This window comes from Oryctolagus cuniculus, chromosome 1 (assembly GCF_051225735.1).
Source record: "Oryctolagus cuniculus isolate XC-2025 breed Fujian yellow rabbit chromosome 1, ASM5122573v1, whole genome shotgun sequence".
Classification (NCBI taxonomy): domain Eukaryota; kingdom Metazoa; phylum Chordata; class Mammalia; order Lagomorpha; family Leporidae; genus Oryctolagus; species Oryctolagus cuniculus.
In genome coordinates this window covers 237,550,684-237,573,938 of record NC_142867.1, presented here as the reverse complement: position 1 = coordinate 237,573,938, position 23,255 = coordinate 237,550,684, and the positions used below count along the sequence as shown (strand labels likewise).

The window sequence follows — 23,255 nt, the reverse complement described above, 5'->3', positions numbered from 1 at the left end:
TGGATGGGTCGTGTGCGTCCGCAGGACAGGCAGCCGGGGTCCCGAGTGCAGCTCATGCCCAGGCCGGGGTCGTGGTGGGGACAGCGTGTAGGGGAGGGGATGACGAGGCCTGGCCGTGCCCTGGGGGTCGCACCCCCCACAGTGGTTCTCCCGGGGTCCCCTACCTGTCGCTGTCTGGCTGTGGGGCTCCGGTCTTCTCCTCTTTCTGGGGGGCTGCGTCTTCCAGGAAGCTGCGGTCAAGGCTGTCCTCGGGGACGAAGTCCTCCACCTTCTGGACGCTCGCGGGGGCCGCAGCTGGGGCCGGCTCTGTGGACGGCGGACGCCCGGGGTGGGGTGGGGGCACGCAGCCACTGGCGAGGGCTGGTGGCCGGGGCTGCTCCCGGGACCTACCTGGAGGTGGAGGGGCCGCGTCTGCCGCCGGCGAGGCCCCAAACAGCCGGGAGATGATGCTGCGCCTCGGGGCGGGGGCGGGGGCCTCGGGGAGGGGGGTGGGGGATGCGGACGGCTGTGGGGGGCAGGCCGCAGGGGCACTGAGGGGAAGCTGGGGGGCTGGCTGGGGTACGCTGGAGCCAGAGCTTCCCAGAGACGCGGTGCTTGGGGGCACGGCCGGCGACTGGGAACCCAGGGGTGGGCTCTGCCCGTTGGCTGCCACCGGGGACGTGTGGCCGCGGCGCCGGGCCTCGGTCATCTCCAGGAAGCTGCAGGGCGGGAAGGCAGGAGGGAGACGTCTGCACAGTGCCCGGGCCCAGGCAGCCCTGGGAGGGCGTGCGGGTGTGCACGTCTGCCCCCCGAGGCCCTGCCCCCGGCCCCGGCCCCAGCATCGTAGGTGTCCCGGGCGGGAGCCGGGCGCCTGGAGCCTTGGCGGATGTCTGCACAGCCAGGACAGCAGGGCGGGGGACACTGCATGGTTTGGGCATGGGCCTCCCAGCTGGAGGGGACGGGGTGAGCAGCCAGGTCCTGGGGACGCAGAGGTGCTGCCTGGAGGTGCCTTCAGACTTCTGGGTGTGGGGTGAGCCCAGAATCGAGGCCTGGGTGGGCGGGGTCAGCCTCTGGTGCCCAGGGTGTGGCTCTGCTGAGACCCTCCATCTCCCGCCACACCCAGCACCTGCAGCCAGGCTGGCTCTCTGCCATCCATCTCCCAGGCTCCTCCCCCAAGACCCCCACTGCCCAGCTCCCAGGGTAGCTTAGGTGTCCGCGGGAGCCCAAGAGGGCAGAGGACAGGGCCTGCCCGCTGCCATCTGCCCACGGCTCCAGGACGGAGAAAACAAGGCCTGGAGGGCTCTGGCCGGCCAGCACAGGACGCTGTCCCACACCCAGTGCGCGCTGGCCTCAGCAGGGAAGGCGGCCCCAGGCTGGGCACAGGGGTCTTCAAAAAGCTCACGGGAAACAGGGATTATGAAGAAACTGTGGACAACGTATTTTTGCTTGTGAACTTGTTAGCCCTCATCTGGGCCAGTGGGTTAGGCCGCTGCTGTAACACTGGCTTTCTGTAGGCAGTGGAAGATGACCCACGTGGGAGAGCCGGTGGAGCTCCGGCCTTCTGGTTTGTCCTGGCCCAGCCCGGCTGTGCTGTGTGGGGAGGGAGCCAGCACATGGAGACTCTGCTTTCCAAGTAAGCGGGCAGCTCACCTCTGGGGCGGGGTCACACGGCTGCCAGGGGAAGCTGACGCGCACAGCAGCGCCCGCCCGCCTCGGTCCATGCAGCCCCCGGCAGCCGGCCCAGCCCACCCCGTCCTGACGCTGGGCTGCACCCCGGGAGGGTTTTGGGGAGCTCACAGGCACTGGGACAGCCCCCGAGTGCTGGCTCCCCTCCCTGGACATCCGCTGGCAGTCCCAGTCGGGCTCCCTCTGAACCCTAAAACCTCCGAGAGCACCCGCTTCCGTGCCGAGGAGGGCGCCGGGGAGACCGGCCTGGCCTGGGCGCAGCCCCAGAGCTGGACTCCAGCACAGTGGAGCTTCTGCTGGCAAAGTGTAGGTTTCTGTTGGTTTTAGGCTGATTGTTTGAAAGTCAGAATTCAGAGAGGGAGAGACAGAGGCTTTCTATCTGGTTCAGTCCCCAGGTGGCCGTAACAGCCAGGGCTGGGCCAGGTCTCCCACGCAGGTGCAGGCCGAGGACTTGGGCCCCTCCCACTGCTCTCCCAGGCCTTAGCAGGGAGCTGGACCCGAAGTGCAGCGGCGGGACACAAAATGGCGCCCGCGTGGGACGCCGGCGCACAGGTGGCAGCTTTACTGGCTACGCCACAGTGCCATCCCGAGAACACTTGATTTTTAGCTTTTAATTCCATTTTCCCATGAACTTTTGGAAATCCCCGTATGAAGCAGGTGCCAGCTGGCCAGCAGTGCCCTACGCCCCAGGTCTGGAGGTTACACACGCTGCTGCCTCGCCCACAGGTCGTCCAGGTGCTGCCCACGAGCCACGACCCCCACTGCCCCGGGGCTGTGCCCACTGCGGACCCCTGGTGTCCTGGCCCCAAAGCGCAGGGCGGCGGAGGGTCTGGGGGCCCAGTCGTCCATTCTCAGGAGCTCCTGGAAGGGGCAGGACCCACTCCCCAGGGCCACCTCAGCTCCGGAATTTAACCCGCTTGCCTAGACAAGCTCTGTTGCACGCAGTAATGAAGCCCCACCCACGGGAACAGGGCTGCGGGCTGGGGGCTGGGGGCCAGGGCTTCCTCAACCACACCCGCTCCAGCCGGCGCCGCTGTCCGGAAGTGACCCTGCGCCCGCCCAGCCCTCCCCACACCCAGAACCCAGCCTCCCGCCTGCATGCTGTAGTCCTGGTCCTACCCCCCCCCCGACGCTGTAGTCCTGCCCTCCCCCCCACCTACACGCTGTAGTCCTGGTCCTACCCCCCCCACGCTGTAGTCCTGCCCTCCCTCCCCACCTACACGCTGTAGTCCTGGTCCCACCCCCCCACCTACATGCTGTAGTCCTGCCCTCCCCCCACCCCCCACGCTGTAGTCCTGGTCCTACCCCCCCCCACGCTGTAGTCCTGCCCTCCCCCACCCCCCACGCTGTAGTCCCTGTAGTCCTGCCCCCCCACCTACATGCTGTAGTCCTGCCCTCCCCCCCCCCCACGCTGTAGTCCTGGTCCTACCCCCCCCACGCTGTAGTCCTGCCCTCCCTCCCCACCTACACGCTGTAGTCCTGGTCCTACCCCCCCACCTACATGCTGTAGTCCTGCCCTCCCCCCACCCCCCACGCTGTAGTCCTGCAGTCCTGCCCCCCACCTACATGCTGTAGTTCTGGTCCTCCGTCTCCTGCTGCACCGACAGCTCCTCCAGCGTGGCGTCCGTGTCCAGCTGGTTGGTCTCCAGCTGCCTCAGGAGCGTCTCCCTCTGCGGGAGGCAGAGGCAGGCACGGGCTGAGCCAGCATTCGCCGTGCACCCAGCCTGCCACCGCCGCGCCGAGCTGTGCCGGAGGGCCCGGCCCCCTCGTGGAGACCACGGCCTTGCGCGCACTGTGTTCCAGCAGCCCCAACGTGCACCTGGAGACGGAAGCCGGCCCGAACGGCCCCGCCCTACGGCTGCGGGGGGCACGCTGGGGTCCCCTGGCGCGAGGGCCAGGGCTGGACGGCCCCGCCCTACGGCTGCGGGGGCACGCTGGGGCCCCCTGGCGCGAGGGCCAGGGCTGGCCTGACCCTGCCCCCTCACTCAGATGTATTCGGTAAAGCACCGCGGAGGGCCTGGTGTGTCTGGCACCAGAGGGTCCACAGGAGCGCGACCAGCTCAGCCCCGAGTCCACGCTCGGCCACTTACAGAGCCCAGCACGAGAGAGGGGCGGGCCCCTGCGGTTAGAAGGGACTGGGGGGTCCGGCGTGGGGCAGTGGGTCGAGTTCCCTCCCATGTGGGCTGGTTTGAACCGCGCTGCTCCACTCCCTGACGACGGCCTGGGGAAGCAGAAGCTGGCCCCAGGGCCTGGGTCCCTGTCCCCCACGAGGGGGACCCAGAGGAGCGCCTGGCTGCGGCCTGGCCCAGCGCCGGCCCTTGCAGCCATCCGGGGAGAGCGAGCGGGTGGACAGAAGCCTCTCTAACCCCCCCCCCCGTACTCGGATGTGTGCTGTGAAAGGTCCCCCAGCCCCACCCTGGCACACCCAGGCTCCCCAGGGAACAGGTGCAGGACACACAGGGGTCTCTGAGGCAACGCTGCAGACGGCCCCAAGGCAGCAGCAGGCTCCGCCCACCCCCAGCCTGAGCACTGCGTCTCAGGGGCTGACCCCGCGTGTGAGCTGGAAACGCCCTGTGGTTGTATTCAAACAAGCCCGGGGGCCGCAGGGGGCGCAGCGGGTCAAGCCGCCACCTGTGACACTGGCACCCCACATGGGCTGCCCACTTCCGACCCAGCTCCCTGCAGGCACCTGCGGAGGCAGCAGAGGACGGCCCAGTGCTCGGGCCCCTGCACCCGCGTGGGAGGCCCGGAAGAGGCTCCTGGCTGCTGACTGGCACAGCTCCAGCCGTTGCAGCCAACTGGGGAGTGACCCAGCGGATGGAAGACCCCCCCTGCCTCTCCTTCTCTCTCCCTCTCCCCCCCCCTCCCTCCCCCCTCCCTCCCTCTCTCCCTCTCCCCCCCCTCTCCCTCTCCCCTTTTCTCTCCCTCTCTCCCCGCCTCTCTCTCTCTCTGTGTCTAACTTCTTTCAAACAAACAAATCTTATAGAAACCACACTCCTGCCCCAGGGTCCGCTTCCCACCGTGACGCCCTGTGGCAGGCAGCCTCGTCGCCCCGCGTGCCAGCCTCTCGCCTCGGCAGATCACCTGTGAGACCTGGCGTCCTGCAGCAGGGAGGGGCCACGCCCAGGCAGGCGCCCCATCTCTCAGAGGGCAGCGCCCAGCTCCGGCCCGGCCTGCGTGGCCCCTCTCGGACTGGGGCTCCCCGCACGCCGCCCTCCCGTGCTGGTCCCTGCCCGCCACGTCCACTCGGCAACAAGGAACCTGCTCTGCAGGCCACAGCACATGAGCTCCGTGGTCTCCTGGGCGGACGGCGGCCGCGACGCCCGCAGAGCAGCCCCGTAGCTCCCGGGGGACCCTGCTGTCTCCCTCCCGGAGCGCAGGGCCATTCTGGCGGGGAAAGTGCACCTGGCCTCCCGCTTCTTCCCAACCCCACACCAGCTCCACTAGGCCCAAGTGAGGAGCAGCCTCGCTTTGACCCGGCGCAGGGCCCACCTCCCCCACGGCCTCCTAGGGCAGACAGCTCAGGAGCGGGGCAAGTGGCCGGCACACGGCGGCTCAGGCCGTGGGGGCTGCGTGTCCTCACCTCGGTGGGGCGGGCCCCCAACACCACTGCACCAGGGGCAGCACCGCGCCCGCGCCGCAGCGGGGCCCCACCAGGGGCAGCACCCACCGCGCCCGCCCCGCCCCGCCCAGGCCCGCCCCGCCCGCCCCGCCCGCCGCACACACCTGGAGCTGCAGGAACGGGATGTTGAAGAACTTGTGTAGGTACTTGAGGCCGAAGCTGTTCTTCATGGAGGACTCGGCGTAGCGGAAGTACGAGGAGCCCGGGGGCCTGCGTGTGGAGACGGGACCGCCTGCAGCCCCGCGGCGCGGCTGCCCGTTCCCAGGGCTTCCTCCCGAGGCAGGCGCTGGTGCGCTCGGCCCCAGAGCTGCTGCCTTCTGCACTGACCCCTCTGCCGGGGGCGGGGTCTGCGGCCTGGGCAGGAGCCCCTCACCGTGGCCTCCCCCGCACCACGGAGCCATGCAGCCCGCGGCAGGTGCCCCAGGCCAGGCCGCCTTCCCGGGGGCGGGGCCCGGCACCCACCTGTCCAGGTGGTCGATGAAGTCGCGCACGTCACTGGGCAGGATGACCCGGTGCTCGCCCATGTCGCGGTAGTTGCCCAGCACGCACACCGGCACGTGGGTCGGCACCTTGGGAAGCTCCCGCAGGATGTAGTTGAAGGTCCTGGGAGAGCGGGAGGCGCCGCCTGAGCTCGGCCGAGCGCGGTGGACCGCGCGCCAGTGTACCTCCTGAGTGCCACGCGTCCACGCCCTCAAAGCTGCCTCTGGCCTGCGGCCCGTGGGGCCTGTCCCTCTGTCCGGGGCACACACGGAGGCGTCCGTGCTGCTGGCGCGCTGGGAAGACTGTGCAGCCCCAGGGTCACCTGCCGTGCAGCGGTGGCCGCCTGGTCTCCCAGCTCGTCCCAAACTGCGCTCCAAATGGCTTGAATGCGGCAAGCGAAGCCCCTCAAGGGGGGAAGCCGAACAAGCTGGCGACAGATGCACCCGCAGTGGCCGCTGTCCCCTGGGTCCGCGCTCAGTGGCCGACACATCCGTTGTCCACGTCTGGCGCTGCCCCCAGGTGCTGGGTGCCCCCGCCAGTGGGGCTCCATGGCCCGAGAAAGCCGTGCCCCACGTCGCACGGCAGTCCCGACGGCCCGGCCCCAGCTCTCTCCCCGGCAGCTGCTGGGGGTGTTCTGACCACGCCCACCCCGGCTGCAGGCCTCCTGGTCTCTCGGTGTCCGGACTCACTGCCCAGGCCGGCTGAGGGGCTACCATGGCCGGGTCACGGGCAAATGCTCAGCCCTGCTCTGCGTCTGGCACACGGGGCCACCTGTTCCACGCCCGGCCCCTGCCTTCCGTGTCCTACACGCCACCTGCAGCTCCGAGGGGCCACTCCCACGCGTGCCGGGGCTCAGCCCTCATCAGGCTGTGCCCACGAGAGCTGTCCAGAGGCTGTGGCCGCCCAGACTGGAGGTCACCTCGGGACCGGCCGGGAGCTACACGCCCGGGCCCCTCAGATCGCGACACGGACACCCTGAGAGCAGCACGTGAGCGCGCGGCAGGCTCAGCGCCCGACCTCACGCTTCCTCCAGCAGCACTGGCTCTTCGGCAGTGACCAGAGCCCGTGCCGTAGGCCAGCAGCAGAGCTGTCCGGTGACGGCACTGGCTTCCCCCCGCGACTCCCAGGCCCTGTGACGAGCAGGGGACCACGCACCAGGGACAGGAAACCGGGAAGCAGCCCAGTCCCCCAGGGCCCCTCCCACACAGCCAGGGGTCAACTCCCGTGTGCGCAGGGCAGCTGCGGGGGGGGGGCTCCCCAGGGGGTCTGGCGCCGGCCAGAGGGCGGCCGCGCCGCGTGCGAGCCTGGCTCCTCTCCTGCCGTGCGCGTGCCAGCAAGCAGAGCTGGGCACTGAGCCTGCAGCTGCCCTGGCGGATGGCAGCTCACACACGCTGTCACCGTGGGTGCCACGAGACCCCACGAGAGGACTCTGGTCCCAGCACTGACCGCGCACCTGCCCCGCCGGCCCCCGTCGTGGGTCCTCCAGGGAGGCAGCGAGCACAGGGCAGGTTTCAGGCCTGGGAAGGTGTGTGCCTCGCTCGGACGGCCTGAGCCAGTTCTGCCCGGCCAGCGCCCCCGGCCCCGCCCAGGCGCCCCCGGCCCAGGCTCCCCCGGCCCCGCCCAGGCGCCCCCAGCCCCGCCCCCGGCCCCCGCACAGGCGCCCCCGGCCCCGCCCAGGCGCCCCCGGCCCAGGCTCCCCCGGCCCCGCCCAGGCGCCCCCGGCCCCCCGCACAGGCGCCCCCAGCCCCGCCCCCGGCCCCCGCACAGGCGCCCCCGGCCCCGCACAGGCGCCCCCGGCCCCCCGCACAGGCGCCCCCGGCCCTGCCCAGGCGCCCCCGGCCCTGCACAGGCGCCCCCGGCCCCGCACAGGCGCCCCCGGCCCCGCCCCCGGCCCCCGGCCCAGGCGCCCCCGGCCCCGCCCCCGGCCCCCGCACAGGCGCCCCCGGCCCCGCCCAGGCGCCCCCGGCCCGCTCTCACCACTGCTTGGTGATGTCAAACATCATGACCACGCCGTTGCAGTTCTTGTACACGTCCAGGAACTCGGCGTCCAGGGCCATTTCTGCCTCCGCCTGGGGACGGGAGGGGCCAGGCGTGCTCTGGGCCCAGGCCTGGCTCCACCGCACGGACCCTCAGTCACCACAGCCGCTTTACTCCCCCTCGTGCAGGCTCATTTATTTGAGAGGTGGGAGGGAGGGGGGAGAACTCGCCGACGCCTGCGCGGCCAGGGCTGCGTCCCCGCGTGGGCAGCAGGGGTGCAGCTCCGGGAGCCTTCCCTGCCGGGAAACTGGCGCAGTCTCATCTGTGGTGCGATCCACAGCCTGGCACCGTCCTAGGCTCTGCCCCGCCGCCATTGCTGAAGCCAGGCGGCCGCATGGCCCACCCACCGGTGTCAGCTCCACCCCCATCCTACTGGGATGCGCTGCTCCTGCTTCCCTGCCCGCCCCACCCCCGCAAAGTTTTAGAAGGACCTGCTCCTGAACGCGTGGCTCTGCTCGCTCCCGCCCCTCCCCCCTCTCCCCCCTCCCTCCTCTCCCCCTCCTCTCCTCTCCCCTCCCCTCTCCTCTCCCCTCCTCTCTCCCCTCCCCTCCCCTCTCCTCTCCCCTCTCCTCTCCCCTCCCCTCCCTCTTCTCCACTCGCTCGCTCGTTCTCTTCCTGTCCTTCCTCTTTTCCTTCCTTCCCTCCGGTCTGCCGGGCTTCCCCCAGTGAACTCTCTCCCTGACCCGGTGGTGGTGTGTTTTGTGGCGGCCTTGCAGTCACTGCTGCTTCCCAGGGTGTGGGTGAACTGGAAGCCGGAAACCAGAGTGAGCCGGGAAGTCGGGGTCTGTGGTGTCGTCACCAGGCCAGAGGCCGGCCACAGACTTGCCTCCCCAGGGACAAACGCACAGCAGGGACACGCCAGGCCACTGCAGCAGAGGCTCTGACCACAGACGACTGATGTGCGCTCGGAACTTTCTAGAGCCCACAGACCGGCATGACCACCCAGTCTTGTGGCACCAAAGGAAGAGACAACAGGCACTCCAGGGGCCGAGGCAGCGGCGGAGCCGGGAGCCCAGAGCGTCCCGGGAAGGGCGGTTCAGGGTGACCATGGACGCACAGGCGGTGCTGTGTCTCCTGGCTTCCCAGGGGAGCGTCCACCCAGGACCACGCTCCGCCCACGGCTCCAAGGCGTGTCCTCTGCCCTTCGAGGCTGAGGCCGCTGTCAGGTGCACACGTGGCCGTTCACGCAGATGCCTCTCCTCTCAGGCCACTCAGGCTCACTCTGGCTCAGTCCAGTGTGATGTCCGCAGTGCACACTCAGCTGTGGACGTCACAGTCCCGGGAGCAGCAGTGGGGACAGCTGGTGGTCACTGTGCCCAGATGTAACTGGGCACCCTGGACAGGCAATGGGGTCTGAAGCGTGCGGCTGCCTGCTCACCCCTCCCTGATCCAGGAACCCCAGCAGGCCCGCCCAGGCCCACGCAGGCCCACAGCCCAGGCTCACCCAGGCCCACAGTCTATGGCTCACCCAGGCCCACCCAGGCCCACCCAGGCCCACAGTCTACGGCTCACCCAGGCCCGCCCAGGCCCACAGCCCAGGCCCACGCAGGCCCACAGCCCAGGCCCACCCAGGCCCACAGCCCAGGCCCACGCAGGCCCACAGCCCACGGCTCACCCAGGCCCACAGTCTACGGCTCGCCCAGGCCCACGGCTCACCCAGGCCCGCCCAGGCCCACAGCCCAGGCCCACCCAGGCCCACAGCCCAGGCCCACCCAGGCCCACAGCTCACCTCCTGGGGGTCGTTCTCCACCTTCAAGCCATCTCCTCGTTTTTTGCATTTTCCTTAATAAAGAACCAGAAAATTTGGGGTGGAATTGGTGGGTCAAAGGATTCCTGAGGGAGGGTCTCTCTGGGAGGGTCCCTCCCCAGCTCCCACTCTGAACTTGACCCTGCTCCATCAGCTGGGCAGTGAAATGGTCCGAGCTGGACCCCCAGCTGAGAGCAGGTGTGGGGGTCTCGTGACAGCTGGGGCTCCCCTGGGGCAACAGCTGGGAGAACCGGAGAGCAGGAAGCCTGGGACGGCTCTTCTGATGCCCCCGTGACCTTGAACTCCTGCACTGTGTGGGGGGGGAGCTGACCCCAGCGGGACTGAGAGAAGGGGCAGGGCTGGCCCGAGCAGCTGGGGATGGCTGGGCGGGGTGTGGGGCCCTGGGGGTGGGGAATGCCAGGCCGTGGTGGGGAGGAGTAAGGAGGCCTGCGCCCTGCCGTGCCCGCATCACCTGCACAGTGCAGGAGCGAGCAGACAGCGCGGCCTACCGCCTTGCGGGCTCCAGTGCAAGCCACAGACGAGAAACACCCCGTGTGCACACGCAGCCACGCCCCCTTCTGCCCCAACCTCACGAGCAGCCGGCGCCTGACCAAGGGGCCTGAACACCCCGCTGACTGGCAGGGGCCTGCTCCCGCCACCTCACGGCCGCCCAGCCTGCTGACGGGAGGAGGAGGAGGAACGCCCAGGGCTGCTCACAAGGCCCCATCCTTCCAGAAGTTTCTCAGGGTGACGCTCGGGGCTCCGCCTGCGCCATCCTCAGAGCTCAGCCCGGGCCCAGCCCTTGGCCGCCGGCTGCTCTCGGGCTGCGCGTGGCGTCCAAGGGGTTTCCACCCAACTGGAAGTAAGCACCTTGAGCCCAGGGCCACGCCTGCTGTGGGCGCAGCGGGAGCCGAGGTCTGGCTGGGGAGGCTTCCCCCTGGAGACCACCCAGCGGCCGGGGGACTCCGCCCAGCTGTCAGTGGACACACGCCCCGGGGGGCCTCTGCCCCTAGGCGGAAACCACGCAGATTACAGCCCAAGCGGGCCAGGCCTGGCGAGTCACTCACTCCGGCGAGTCACTCACTCCAGCGAGCCCAGGGCCCCCTCCTTCCTAGGCGGCTGGGCAGGTCAGGGCCTCGAGGCTGCCCAGCGGCTGCCAGCGGACAACACAGCTGGGGGCCGGGCCCAGGCTGCACACAGCCCAGGGAGGCAGGCGGCCAAGGTGGGCCCAGCAGGACAGGCCGGCCACGGGGCAGCTGCGAGTCCGGCCTGGCTGTGTCCCCCCCAGCTAACCAGAGGGGCGTGTGCCTTCCGACCCAGGGCCTCGCCCGTCCACGGGGATCCGATGTCCAGGGAGCTGTGGTGGGCTCCCGGGACGCTGCTGTCTCGCCCTCCACCCTGACCGGGAGCTGAGCGTTCAGAGGCAGGCCTCGGCCACCCCAACAGTCTCCAGTTCGACCCTGCCCTGTTCCTCCGTGGCATCCCAGTGACCCCAACCCAACCAGCGGCATGCGCCCTGCTGACCCCACCCCCTGCGCGGCCTGCACACGCTGCGGCGACTCCCCTCAGCCACACCGCACACCCAGGAACTCCTGCCTGGTCTGCTTTAAACGCCCAGTCAGCACTCCCCGTGGGAGACCGGCTTAGGTAAGGCCGGGGCCCAGTAAAAGCCCTGGCCCACAGGTGTCTGGCCCCCACCCTCCACGCTCACGCCTCCTCCCTGCCCAGGTCTCCAGCAGAGATGTGCCCTGCCCCTGCTGTGGGCGTGGCTGCCCAGGCTGAACCTGCAGCACCGAGTGAGAGGCCCTGCACCCGGCTTCCCTTCACTGCCCAACGGGGCAGCCAACGCCCCGGCTACACCAGCGGTGGCGCAGGATAGGGGGCTACCAACACAGCCCTCATAGGCCGCACCTGCACCTGGCCTGCGGGCACGGGCTCGGCTGACCAGCCACGGCCCGGCCGCAGACCAGAGCCAGACCAGGACGTGAACAGCTGGTAGCAAACGCCAATCTGTCCGCGGCCAGGCGGCAGGTGCCGGAGTGGGCTTGTGTGCTGAGGGCCCCGCAGGGAGAGCGGCCGAGACCCCGGCCCGGGCTGGAGGCGAGCTCTCTGCAGACAGAGAAGGGGCCTTACCTTTGTCGACCACATCCCAGACTTCAACTTTCACGATGTCGTCAGTGGCTGAAACGGGGAAGATCCCCACGTTAGTGCCCCACGTTAGTGCCCACGTTAGTGCCCCACGTTAGTGCCCCACGTTAGTGGCCCACGTTAGTGGCCCACGTTAGTGCCCACGTTAGTGCCCCACGTTAGTGCCCCACGTTAGTGCCCCACGTTAGTGCCCACGTTAGTGCCCCACGTTAGTGCCCCACGTTAGTGCCCACGTTAGTGCCCCAGGGAGCAGCTGGTTTCACAGAGGGGCTGCCAGAGCCTCGGCGGTGCCGGCCCTCCCTCACCGGGCCCTGGGGCGTCCCCCCATACACCCGCCCACACACACGCCCGCCACAAGGGCCAGGCCCACCGTGCACCCGACACTGCGAGGCAGGCCTCAGAGCCTCGGGGGCGTCGGCCACACCAGCGGCAGCCAAGACTGAACCGCGGCGGGCCTCTGCCCACACACGCTCCGAGCCGAAGGCAGCGCCGGCCAGGCCCACGGCGAGGCAGGGACGCGCCCCACCACGTCACGTGCACCCCAACAGCCGTCCTCTCGGATGGGTGCAGAGGGGGTGGGACCGCCTGTGCCACCTCCTCACAACCCCGTTTGTTTCTCCACCCAGGGGGCCCACGCTGCACCCTGGGGACTGGAACAGTGACAGCTGTGCAGGCGCGGGGCCCAGAGGCTCCTGCCAGCTCCCAGCACAGGCGGGAGGGGAGCTGGCCCAGGGCTGCTCCACAGGCCCCGCCACGGCCACCTTCCGTCACGCTCCTCACCGCTCTCGCGGTCTCACTTGCCGCGAGAGCCGAGTCCCTGCGCCTCTGGGGCGCCGAGGGGGCTCCCGGGATGCCGGCTCCAGCCACGCTGCCAGCATCCAGCTGCCCTGGAGCTCAGGGGCACGCGGGGCTCTGGCCGCACCACCTCGCTCAGACCAGACGGCTTCCTGCACACGCTCACGGCTTCACACGCTCTGCACACGCTCACGGCTTCACATGCTCTGCACACGCTCACGGCTTCTCTGCTTCCCCGGGAGCTGGCACCGTCTGGCAGCCTCGAGAGCTCGGGCACCTGCTGCTCCAGGTGCTCCCCGCACACACCCTCCCCCAGGGCACCTGCCCGGCCACGCCCTCTGCCAGCAGACTCGGACTTCACAGCACCGGCAGGGAAGAAGCTGCAGGGGAGGGCGGGCAGGGGCGGGGCTGGCCCTGTGCACAGGGGGCCCCAGGGTGCACGCTGTGCCCGCGTCCCCTCGCGAAGGGGGCTCTCGGACTCAGCAGCTGCGAGCGCCGGCGGCGTGGGAGCCCACTCACTCTTGTAGCTCCAGTGGATGCTGGCGACCTGGATCTCCTGCGTGGGGATGTACTCCTCCACGAACTGCCTGCCCTGCAGCCGCTGCCACAGCGCCGTCTTGCCCGTGTTCCTGTCTCCCCGGATCACGATTTTCACTGGGCAAAGAGAAAGGACGACGCGTCAGGTTCAAGAGCCCAGAGTCAGGCGGGCAGGTGGCCGGGCTGCTGTCGCCGGGCAGGAGCTGAGGGAGGCCCGGGGCCCAGGAGGGCATCCCCACGGTGGACAGACCGTGCCCCTGGGGGACCCTGCTCAGGGCTGGGGAGACGCCCTAGGCAGGCATGGCTGCTGCCGGGCTTCCTGCACTGGCGTGGGAGGCGCCCCAGTGAGCGCCTGGGGTCTCAGAAAAGCACAGGGGCGGGAAGCGAAAGTCTTCGGAGGTGGGCCCAGGTGCAGACCCCAGACCCACGCGGCCACGCCCCACGGCGCCCTCACAGAGCAGGAAGGGCACAGACAGGGGCAGGCCAGGCAGGAGCTCCAGGGCCTCCCGGCCTGCGGGGCCTTACTTCCGCTATTACTGCTGTTCACAAGTGACCCAGCGAACTAGGCGGACAGGGACAGGGACAGGGACAGGGACAGAGCAGCTGGGCTGGGCCAGGCGTCCCAGAGGCAGCCACACCTCCCGCCTGAGCCATCGTGGCTGCCTCCGGGCTCTGCACCTCGGAAAGCTGGCTCGAAGTGCAGCTGGACCCAAACCAGGAGCTTGAAATGGAACGAGGGGGTCCCATGGGACACCTTCACCTCGGTGCCGGACGCGGCCCCACGTCACACCAACTTCCAGAGAGCGCGGAGGACACCCCTCACACACAACCCGGCCAGGCTTCAGTCTGTTCTCCTAATTTTCCATGCTTTTTTTCTCAAAGATTTATTTGTTTATTTAAAAGGCAGAATTACACACAAAAGGAAAGAAGAGAGAGAGAGAGAGAGAGAGAGAGGTAGGTCTTCCATCCGCTGGTTCACTCCCCAATTGGCTGCAATGGCCGGAGCTGTGCTGATCCGAAGCCAGGAGCCAGGAGCTTCTTCTGGGTCTCCCCTGTGGGGGCAGGGCCCAAGGACTTGGACCATCTTCCTCTGCTTTCCCAGGCCACAGCAGAGCTGGATCGGAAGAAGAGCGGCTGGGACTCGAACCAGCGCCCACGTGGGATGCCGGCCCTGCAGGCGGCGGCGTCACCGGCCACACCACAGCACTGGCCCCTGCACGCCTTTTCTACCGTCTGGAACAAAGTCTTTCCCAGCCAGAGCTTGCTGTGCTGCATGGATGCCGCCCTGTGCGGCTCCCAGAGAGGAGTCACGGCGCCCCCTTCCCGTCTCGCAAGCTGGCGGGTGAGGAAGCTCCCAGCCAGGGCCGACGGTGCCCGCGGCGAGGCGGGGAGGAGCCCGCGGAGAGGAGCCGCCCTGCGGCCGCCAGCCCGTCCCGCTGAGGGGAACGGCGCACACTCCCGCTGGGCCACGGGCTCCAGGAAACCTGCACAGGAGGGCGCGCGGCTCCGAGCCCAGCACTGCAGAGGAAGCAGGAGGAGAGGTGCTGGCTCCCTCACGAAACCGCGTGGTGTGACAAGAATGGCGGCACCAGCGTCGCGCTTCACGAAACGCCTCCATGCTGTCCCGGCCAGGGCCTCCATGCTGTCCCGGCCAGGGCCTCCATACTGTCCTACCCAGGGCCTCCATACTGTCCTACCCAGGGCCTCCATACTGTCCTACCCAGGGCCTCCATACTGTCCCGGCCAGGGCCTCCATACTGTCCTACCCAGGGCCTCCATACTGTCCTACCCAGGGCCTCCATACCGTCCTACCCAGGGCCTCCATGCTGTCCTACCCAGGGCCTCCATACTGTCCCGGCAGGGCCTCCATACTGTCCTACCCAGGGCCTCCATACCGTCCTACCCAGGGCCTCCATGCTGTCCCACCCAGGGCCTCCATGCTGTCCCACCCAGGGCCTCCATGCTGTCCTACCCAGGGCCTCCATACTGTCCTACCCAGGGCCTCCATACTGTCCCGGCCAGGGCCTCCATGCTGTCCTACCCAGGGCCTCCATGCTGTCCTACCCAGGGCCTCCATACCGTCCCGGCCAGGGCCTCCATGCTGTCCTACCCGGGGCCTCCATGCTGTCCTACCCGGGGCCTCCATGCTGTCCTACCCAGGGCCTCCATACTGTCCCGGCCAGGGCCCTCGAAGCTGCGGAGCCACGGCCAGGAGCCCTCAGTCCGCACGCGAGGGTCTGCGGGCCAGCTTCCCCGGGACCACCCTCGTCCTCAGGGCGAGAGGGGGGTTTTCCTGAGCGCTGAGCCATGGTCTGCCGCCGTGACCCACCTCCGCCCCGCGTGGAACACACCGAACACGTCACCGCCACCTCCACGAAAACCGGCCCAGCGGCGTGGGACTCCCGCAGCATCTCGCGGACGCCCGTGGAGCTCAGCGGCGGCGGCGCCCAGACACCAGGGAGGGAGAGACGCGGGCAGCGCGAGGCCGCCCCGGGAGCCGCGCAGTCGCCAGCGCTGCCGGAATCCAGGCCGCCTGCGCTCCGCTTCTGCTCTGCCGGACGGCGTTTACCTCACTGACCGGCGTTCTGGTTTCGGAGGAGCAGCTCATTAAATGGGGGACCAAAGAAACAAGTTTCCCAGAGAGCAGCTGTCCGTGTCTGCCCGGCCACTCGCGGGGGTCAGCTGGGGCAGGCGCCACAGCCGCGGCGACTCCAGCGACCTGCACGGCAAGTGATGGCTCGAGCCGCGGGCACCTGCCCCTCACCTGGGAGGCCGGGGCTCACAGCTGGCCCCCGGCTCTGGCCCAGCACGGCCACCGTGGGGTCTGCAGGGCAAGCCGGCGGGGGTGCGTGCGCTGCACCTCAAGCCAACGAGGAAGACTCTCTCTGCGGACCCCGCCTCTCACGCCTGTCACTCAACTCCCTCTGTTTGTCTCAGCAGATTCCGGACCAGTATTTGTTCATCTCCGCCTTGTTACCTCCCTAAAACCCTGTACCTCGGCGGGTCCGGTGTAAGGGGAGGTCAGGCCACCCCGTGGCAGCGAGGTCAGGGTGATGGGGGGGTCAGGCCAGCCCGTGGCAGCCAGGTCGGGGTGACGGGGGTCAGGCCAGCCCATGGCAGTGAGGTCACAGTGACGGGGGTCAGGCCACCCCGTGGCAGCGAGGTCGGGGTGACGGGGGTCAGGCCAGCCCATGGCAGCGAGGTCGGGGTGAGGGGGGTCAGGCCAGCCCGTGGCAGCGAGGTCGGGGTGACGGGGGTCAGGCCAGCCCATGGCAGTGAGGTCACAGTGACGGGGGTCAGGCTACCCCGTGGCAGCGAGGTCACAGTGACGGGGGTCAGGCCAGCCCGTGGCAGCGAGGTCACAGTGACGGGGGTCAGGCTACCCCGTGGCAGCCAGGTCGGGGTGATGGGGGTCAGGCCACCCCGTGGCAGCCAGGTCGGGGTGATGGGGGTCAGGCCACCCCGTGGCAGCGAGGTCGGGGTGACGGGGGTCAGGCCAGCCCATGGCAGCCAGGTCGGGGTGACGGGGGTCAGGCCAGCCCGTGGCAGTGAGGTCACAGTGACGGGGGTCAGGCCAGCCCATGGCAGCGAGGTCGGGGTGAGGGGGGTCAGGCCAGCCCGTGGCAGCGAGGTCGGGGTGACGGGGGTCAGGCCAGCCCATGGCAGTGAGGTCACAGTGATGGGGGTCAGGCTACCCCGTGGCAGCGAGGTCGGGGTGATGGGGGTCAGGCCACCCCGTGGCAGCCAGGTCGGGGTGAAGGGGGTCAGGCCACCCCGTGGCAGCGAGGTCACAGTGACGGGAGTCAGGCCACCCCGTGGCAGCGAGGTCGGGGTGACGGGGGTCAGGCCACCCCGTGGCAGCCAGGTCGGGGTGCGGGGGGTCAGGCCAGCCCGTGGCAGCCAGGTCGGGGTGACGGGGGTCAGGCCAGCCCGTGGCAGCCAGGTCGGGGTGAGGGGGGTCAGGCCAGCCTGGGCGCGGCGAGGTCGGGGTGACGGGGGTCAGGCCAGCCTGGGCGCGGCGAGGTCGGGGTGAGGGGGGTCAGGCCAGCCCGTGGCAGCCAGGTCGGGGTGACGGGGGTCAGGCCAGCCTGGGCGTGGCGAGGTCGGGGTGACGGGGGTCAGGCCAGCCCGTGGCAGTGAGGTCGGGGTGACGGGGGTCAGGCCACCCCGTGGCAGCCAGGTCGGGGTGAGGGGGGTCAGGCCACCCTGGGCGTGGCGAGGTCGGGGTGAGGGGGGTCAGGCCACCCTGGGCGCGGCGAGGTCGGGGTGACGGGGGTCAGGCCAGCCTGGGCGTGGTGAGGTCGGGGTGACGGGGGTCAGGCCACCCTGGGCGCGGCGAGGTCGGGGTGACGGGGTCACTGTGCTCACTGGGACGCTCTCCCCACCCCCTCAGAGGTGCACTACTTGGCCACTTATCTTCTTCCAGGTTAACAACCTTTTTACCTTTTTTTTTTTTTTAAGAAAGATTTATTTATTTGCAAGGCAGAGCTAGAGAGATAGTGGTCTTCCATCTGCTAGTTCACTCCCCAAATGGCCACACAGCAGGGGCTGGGCCAGGAGCGCCCCCTGGGTTTCGCACGTGGGTGCAGGGACCCGAGCGCTGGGCCGTCTGCTGCTGCTCTATCAGGCCATTCACAGGCAGCTGGAGGGGAGCGAGGGGGAGAGTGCCCGGGGGCTGCCGGTGACGTGGGCGGCAGCGTGGCCACCGGAGGGGAGCGAGGGGGAGAGTGCCCGGGGGCTGCCGGTGACGTGGGCGGCAGCGTGACTACTGGAGGGGAGCGAGGGGGAGAGTGCCCGGGGGCTGCCGGTGACGTGGGCGGCAGCGTGGCCACCGGAGGGGAGCGAGGGGGAGAGTGCCCGGGGGCTGCCGGTGACGTGGGCGGCAGCGTGACCACCGGAGGGGAGCGAGGGGGAGAGTGCCCGGGGGCTGCCGGTGACGTGGGCGGCAGCGTGGGCACTGCACCACAGCACTGGGCCCCAGGAAGGTCACACTTGCGGGCACCACCAGATTCCCTGTGTATTTACCATTGACCTGCCCCGGCCCCTGCCCCAGGCAATGGACTGAACCTCCTACAAACGTGCAGACGAAGTGGACCCGAGACACTGTTGTGAGACAGCACCCCTGCCTGAGCCCCGCTCTGACCCTCAGGGACACAGCCCTGCCTGAGCCCCGCTCTGACCCTCAGGACACAGCCCTGCCTGAGCCCCGCTCTGACCCTCAGGGACACAGCCCTGCCTGAGCCCCGCTCTGACCCTCAGGGACACAGCCCTGCCTGAGCCCCGCTCTGACCTCAGGACACAGCCCTGCCTGAGCCCCGCTCTGACCCTCAGGACACAGCCCTGCCTGAGCCCCGCTCTGACCCTCAGGGACACAGCCCTGCCTGAGCCCCGCTCTGACCCTCAGGACACAGCCCTGCCTGAGCCCCGCTCTGACCCTCAGGACACAGCCCTGCCTGAGCCCCGCTCTGACCCTCAGGGACACAGCCCTGCCTGAGCCCCGCTCTGACCCTCAGGACACAGCCCTGCCTGAGCCCCGCTGTGACCCTCAGGACACAGCCCTGCCTGAGCCCCGCTCTGACCCTCAGGACACAGCCCTGCCTGAGCCCCGCTCTGACCCTCAGGGACACAGCCCTGCCTGAGCCCCGCTCTGACCCTCAGGACACAGCCCTGCCTGAGCCCCGCTCTGACCCTCAGGGACACAGCCCTGCCTGAGCCCCGCTCTGACCCTCAGGACACAGCCCTGCCTGAGCCCCGCTCTGACCCTCAGGACACAGCCCTGCCTGAGCCCCGCTCTGACCCTCAGGGACATAACTGCTCAGGCTTCAGACAGACAGGCTGTAACTGGTCTACGGCCCACGTGATCCCGGGCTGCCCCTGGACTAACATTACACTGTAGCTGGTCTATGTCCCACGCTGCACCTGGGCTAACGTGACGTTGTCAAGGCTGTAACTGACAGCAGTTTTGCACATGCTTTTGGTGAGCTTGACCCCAGCGACCACGTATCCCTCTCCCTCCTTGTGGCTTTTGCTTTTATAAGCCCTGCAGCTCCAAGCTCAGGCCCAGGGTTCCCTAGGGCACGAGCCTGCCCTGGACCACCGGTGAGCGAGGACTGAGGGGCCCCTCTGTCAGCACTCGCTCGGCACATTTAGGAGACCCCGCCTCACTCCAGGTCTCCCTGGCTTGGGGGGGGGCCCTACCCCACCGTGTTCTAGGGCTCCATAACCTTTTCACCAGCCTGAGGGTGAGGGTGAGGGAGAGGGAGAGGGAGAGGGAGAAGGTGGGAGTGAGAGGGAGGGAGGGGGAGAGGGAGAGGGAGAGGGGTAAGGGGAGAGGGAGAGAGAGAGAGAGGGAGAGGGGGAAGGGGGCAGAGAGGGAGGGAGGGGGAGAGAGAGTGGGGTAAGGGGAGGGGGAGAGGGAGAGAGAGAGGGAGAGGGGGAAGGGGAGGGAGGGAGAGGGGGAAGGGGAGGGAGAGAGGGAGGGAGAGAGGGAGAGGGGGAAGGGGAGAGAGAGGGGGTGAAGGGGAAGGGGAGGGGGAAGGGGAGGGAGAGGGAGAGAGAGAGGGAGAGAGGGAGAGGGAGGGAGAGGGAGAGAGGGAGAGAGAGAGGGAGAGAGGGAGGGAGAGGGAGAGAGGGAGAGAGAGAGGGAGAGAGGGAGAGAGAGAGGGAGAGAGGGAGAGGGGGGGAGGGGGAGAGGGCGAGGCTCTTCCATCGCTGGTTCAGTCCCCAAATGGCTGCAACGGAGGAGCTGGGACCATCCAAAGCCAGGAGCCAGGAGCGTCATTGGGTCTCCGGGGCCCAAGCACTTGGCCATCCTCCACTGCTTTCCCAGGTGCATTAGCAGGGAGCTGGATTGGAAGTGGAGCAGCCGGACTCACTGCAGGCGATGACCTCACCCTACACCACAGCACGCGCCCAGAAATGGTGCTAAAACTGAAGTCGTGATAATGCAAAATGCTACTGATGCAAAAGTCCCGCAGTCACAGCAGTCTACCACTCTGCTGTGTGGTTGGTCACGATGGCTACCGCGGAGGCCTGACGGGAAATGCTGCATGAAACCTCACCGGCGCTCTCCGGAACACTGGCGAGCGAGCAAGTGGCTCCTCTCGCCGGTCAGTGGTCCCACAGTTCCAGCCACACTGTGTGGTCTTTGTCATCCAGTTTTGGGTTTTCCTCTGAACAGTACACAGCAGATTTACTGCTCATGAAGCGAGACGCCGCGGGCTCCAAGGACTCCTTCCCGACTCCTGTAGCAGGAGCTGGGACAGGCTCCAGCTGAGGACCAGGTGTGGCAGGAAGTGATTCTCACTGCTGGGTAATTACAAAACAGCTGCAGGTCTTAAGAAGTATTCCTGAAACTGTTTACTCTTCTGTCCTGTAACGTGTATGCTACACGTGTGTGCACACTACAGTATGGATGTCTACGTGGAAAAATTATTAAGAGCTCTGTTTTAATGGCCTAAAGACAAAAGATTGCTCATAAATTTAAACTAAGTTAACCCGAAATATATTTTTGGTTCACGTGACCTAAATAAACCTCTGCATCACGTGATTTAAACTCGGAAGAAAGACAAAAACTGTTTAAGTCACTGACATGCTTGTGCTTAGATCTGCTGGTCAAACAAGTTACACTTGTGTTAGAGAGCCAAAACGTATTTCCAACTACATGTACTTCAAAAAAAAGATAGATTTAGTTATTTGAAAGGCAGAGTTGTGTGGGGAGCAAACCGGACTAGACTGTTACTGGAATTAAGACTTATTCTATGCATCTGCTCTCCCACAATATGGCGCTGGGAGAGAAGAAAACAGCTTCTACACAGCTGCCTCCAGTTCAACCAATTAACTGTAGGACTTGCTCCTGATTGGAGAGCAGCGTACTCGGCATGTGGGCAGCCGAGTTGGGATTGGCGGAGGAGGACTATAAAGGAGGAGAGAGACGGCATGCACCGGGAACATCTAAGGGGAACATCTAGCTGAAGGAACACCTGTGCAGCCCCCGAGTAGAGCCGGCTGGCGGTGTGCCGCTCCCCTGCGGAAGTGGGGAATGTGGCTAGGGGGAACTGCCCTTCCACGGAGGTGGAAGGGATAGTAGCCAACCCGGGAAGAACCAGCAGCAAACCCGGGGAGGGCCGAGCAGACGAAAGAACAGCGCAGGGTCCTGTGTTGCTCCTCCACGAAGAGGGGGAGCGACAAGTTGGGGGGTCTTCCATCCACTGGTTCACTCCCCAGACGGCCACAATGGCCAGAACTGGGCCAATAAGAAGCCAGGAGCCAGGAGCTTCTTCTGGGTCTCCCACATGGGTGCAGGGGCCCGAGCACTTGGGCATCTTCTACTGCTCTCCCAGGCCACAGCAGGGAGCTGGATCGGACGTGGAGCAGCCGGGACTGGAACTGGCGCCCACGTGGGATGCCGGCGCAGGCCATTGTTGGGCATTGCCTAAAACCTCCACTACAATATGGCGCCTGGCGGACGTTCGAGGGGCGTGTCCGTGGCTGCTGCGGTTAAGCTAGGTAAGATCAGACCGCCGGCAGGGATAGGTCCGCTTTAGTTCCGGACCGTGGACAGTGCGTGATCCCTATACCTCACTTAAGGGGCCTGCGCGTGGCCCACCCGTGCCTGCGTGACCTCTTTGCTGATTGGCTCCCCTACTGCGCACGTCCTGCGGAAGCTTTACAAGCCTGCACACGCCCTCAAAAGCGGTTCCTGCTTCCACAGAACTCCCGGTACTTGCGCTGCCCCTGCTGGTCAGGGGCCAGCATCGGGCTTGAGACCCCACAGGCAATGGCTTTACTCGTTACGCCGCAGCGCCGGCCCCTACACGCACTCTTAACATTTATAAAAGACATTGGTCCTTTTGGTAAATGCTTCCATAAGTTGTTATTTGACAGTTAAAATTGCTCGTGAAGTTTTCATTTGCTCTTGTTACTGACAGAAAGCCACCAGCAGGTGAGAACCGGGCTCTCTTCTGAAGGGCTCCCCAGGGCACGCACGTCCCCCCTGCCAGTCCTGGCACAGCCTCGGGGCTGCCGTGACGTCGCTCGGACAGCTGACTGTGCCGTGGGCACTGTAAACCAAGGGAGCGACAGTCTATTCAAAACTCACAGACAGCTTAGACAGGTGGCCTCCACGGCTGACCTCACCTAGGACACAGCTGTCCTCACAGGGCGGGCGCGGTCAGGACGTGCCCGTGACCCTGGACTTCTAGCTCAGGCCACAGTCAGGGACGGGACTGAGCACCCCCGTGGCTGTGTCCTAGGTCAGCGCCCTCTGTGACCACGTTACAGAGACCAGGAGGGCGAGCAGTGAGCTGGGCAGCCAGGTAACAGCTTGCCACGGTGACCTGCCACCGGGAGACCCAGCAAGGCCAGCGCACCGTGAGTGGCACTGGTTTTCGGTGTGGAAAGCCAGGGCTTTGGCCCGACAGCAGACCCTGTCAGCGCTGCCCGCCCAGGCCGGGTCCCTGGAGACGGAGCTGCCCCGGGGCTGGACGATTCCGGGTCAGAGCCACAGGACTTGGCTCTCGGCTGAGAAGCCTGCCCTCCGCCCAGCTCCCAGAGTGAGCGCCGCCGCCGGGGGACAGCCTAGGGTCAGGTCTGCCTTCCAGGGACACGCGGCCTCTGCCACCGCCCGCGCCCTGGTGCCCTGCACCGACATCTCACAGGTGCCCCCCCCCCCCCAGCAATGCCTGCCTCACGGATTCTGAACCCCTCATCTCCCGTCTTCTCCAGGTCATTCACCACTTGTCACTCTGCTTTCAGAGTTCCCCTTAGTCGTATCCCCACACCTGAGTTTAGCTTTAAATGAATAACTCTGCACACTGTACTTCCTGGACTCCTGCTCTCTCCCCCTCAGCCCCCGCAAGGGAGGCCCCGCCCTCACTCACCCCCCCCCCCGTCTCCCATCCCTGGGGGAGGCCCCGCCCTCACTCACGTCGGGGGTGGGGGGTGGGGGCGGGGGCGGGGGTGTCTCTCTCTCATCCCTGGGGGAGGCCCCGCCCTCACTCACCCCAGGTCTCCCATCCCTGGGGGAGGCCCTGCCCTCACTCACAGCGGGGGGTGGGGGTGGGGGGTGGTGGTGGTGGTGGGGGTGGTGTCTCTCTCTCATCCCTGGGGGAGGCCCTGCCCTCACTCACCCCGGGTCTCTCATCCCTGGACCAAGGTCCTCTCTGCTCAAGCCCTCGCTCCCGCGTGGGTGCGGGTTCCTCCACCCCTCAGAGCTGCCCATCA

The 23,255-nt window shown here is 67.6% G+C and overlaps 1 protein-coding gene across 1 annotated transcript in view; it reads right to left on the bottom strand.

Annotated features, from left to right (window-relative positions):
• The window catches only part of RABL6 (RAB, member RAS oncogene family like 6), a 35,004-nt gene that overhangs the window by 1,784 nt on the left and 9,965 nt on the right, over nt 1-23,255 (bottom strand). Inside the window, exons 2-10 of the mRNA XM_089322832.1 lie at nt 13,014-13,148; nt 11,685-11,732; nt 9,534-9,586; nt 7,745-7,836; nt 5,750-5,890; nt 5,392-5,497; nt 3,232-3,335; nt 391-698; nt 165-306 (exon numbers count right to left, since the gene is read on the bottom strand). Of these exons, the coding sequence (XP_089178958.1) occupies nt 165-306; nt 391-698; nt 3,232-3,335; nt 5,392-5,497; nt 5,750-5,890; nt 7,745-7,836; nt 9,534-9,586; nt 11,685-11,732; nt 13,014-13,148 (1,129 nt within the window). The remainder of the gene's footprint in view (nt 1-164; nt 307-390; nt 699-3,231; nt 3,336-5,391; nt 5,498-5,749; nt 5,891-7,744; nt 7,837-9,533; nt 9,587-11,684; nt 11,733-13,013; nt 13,149-23,255) is intronic.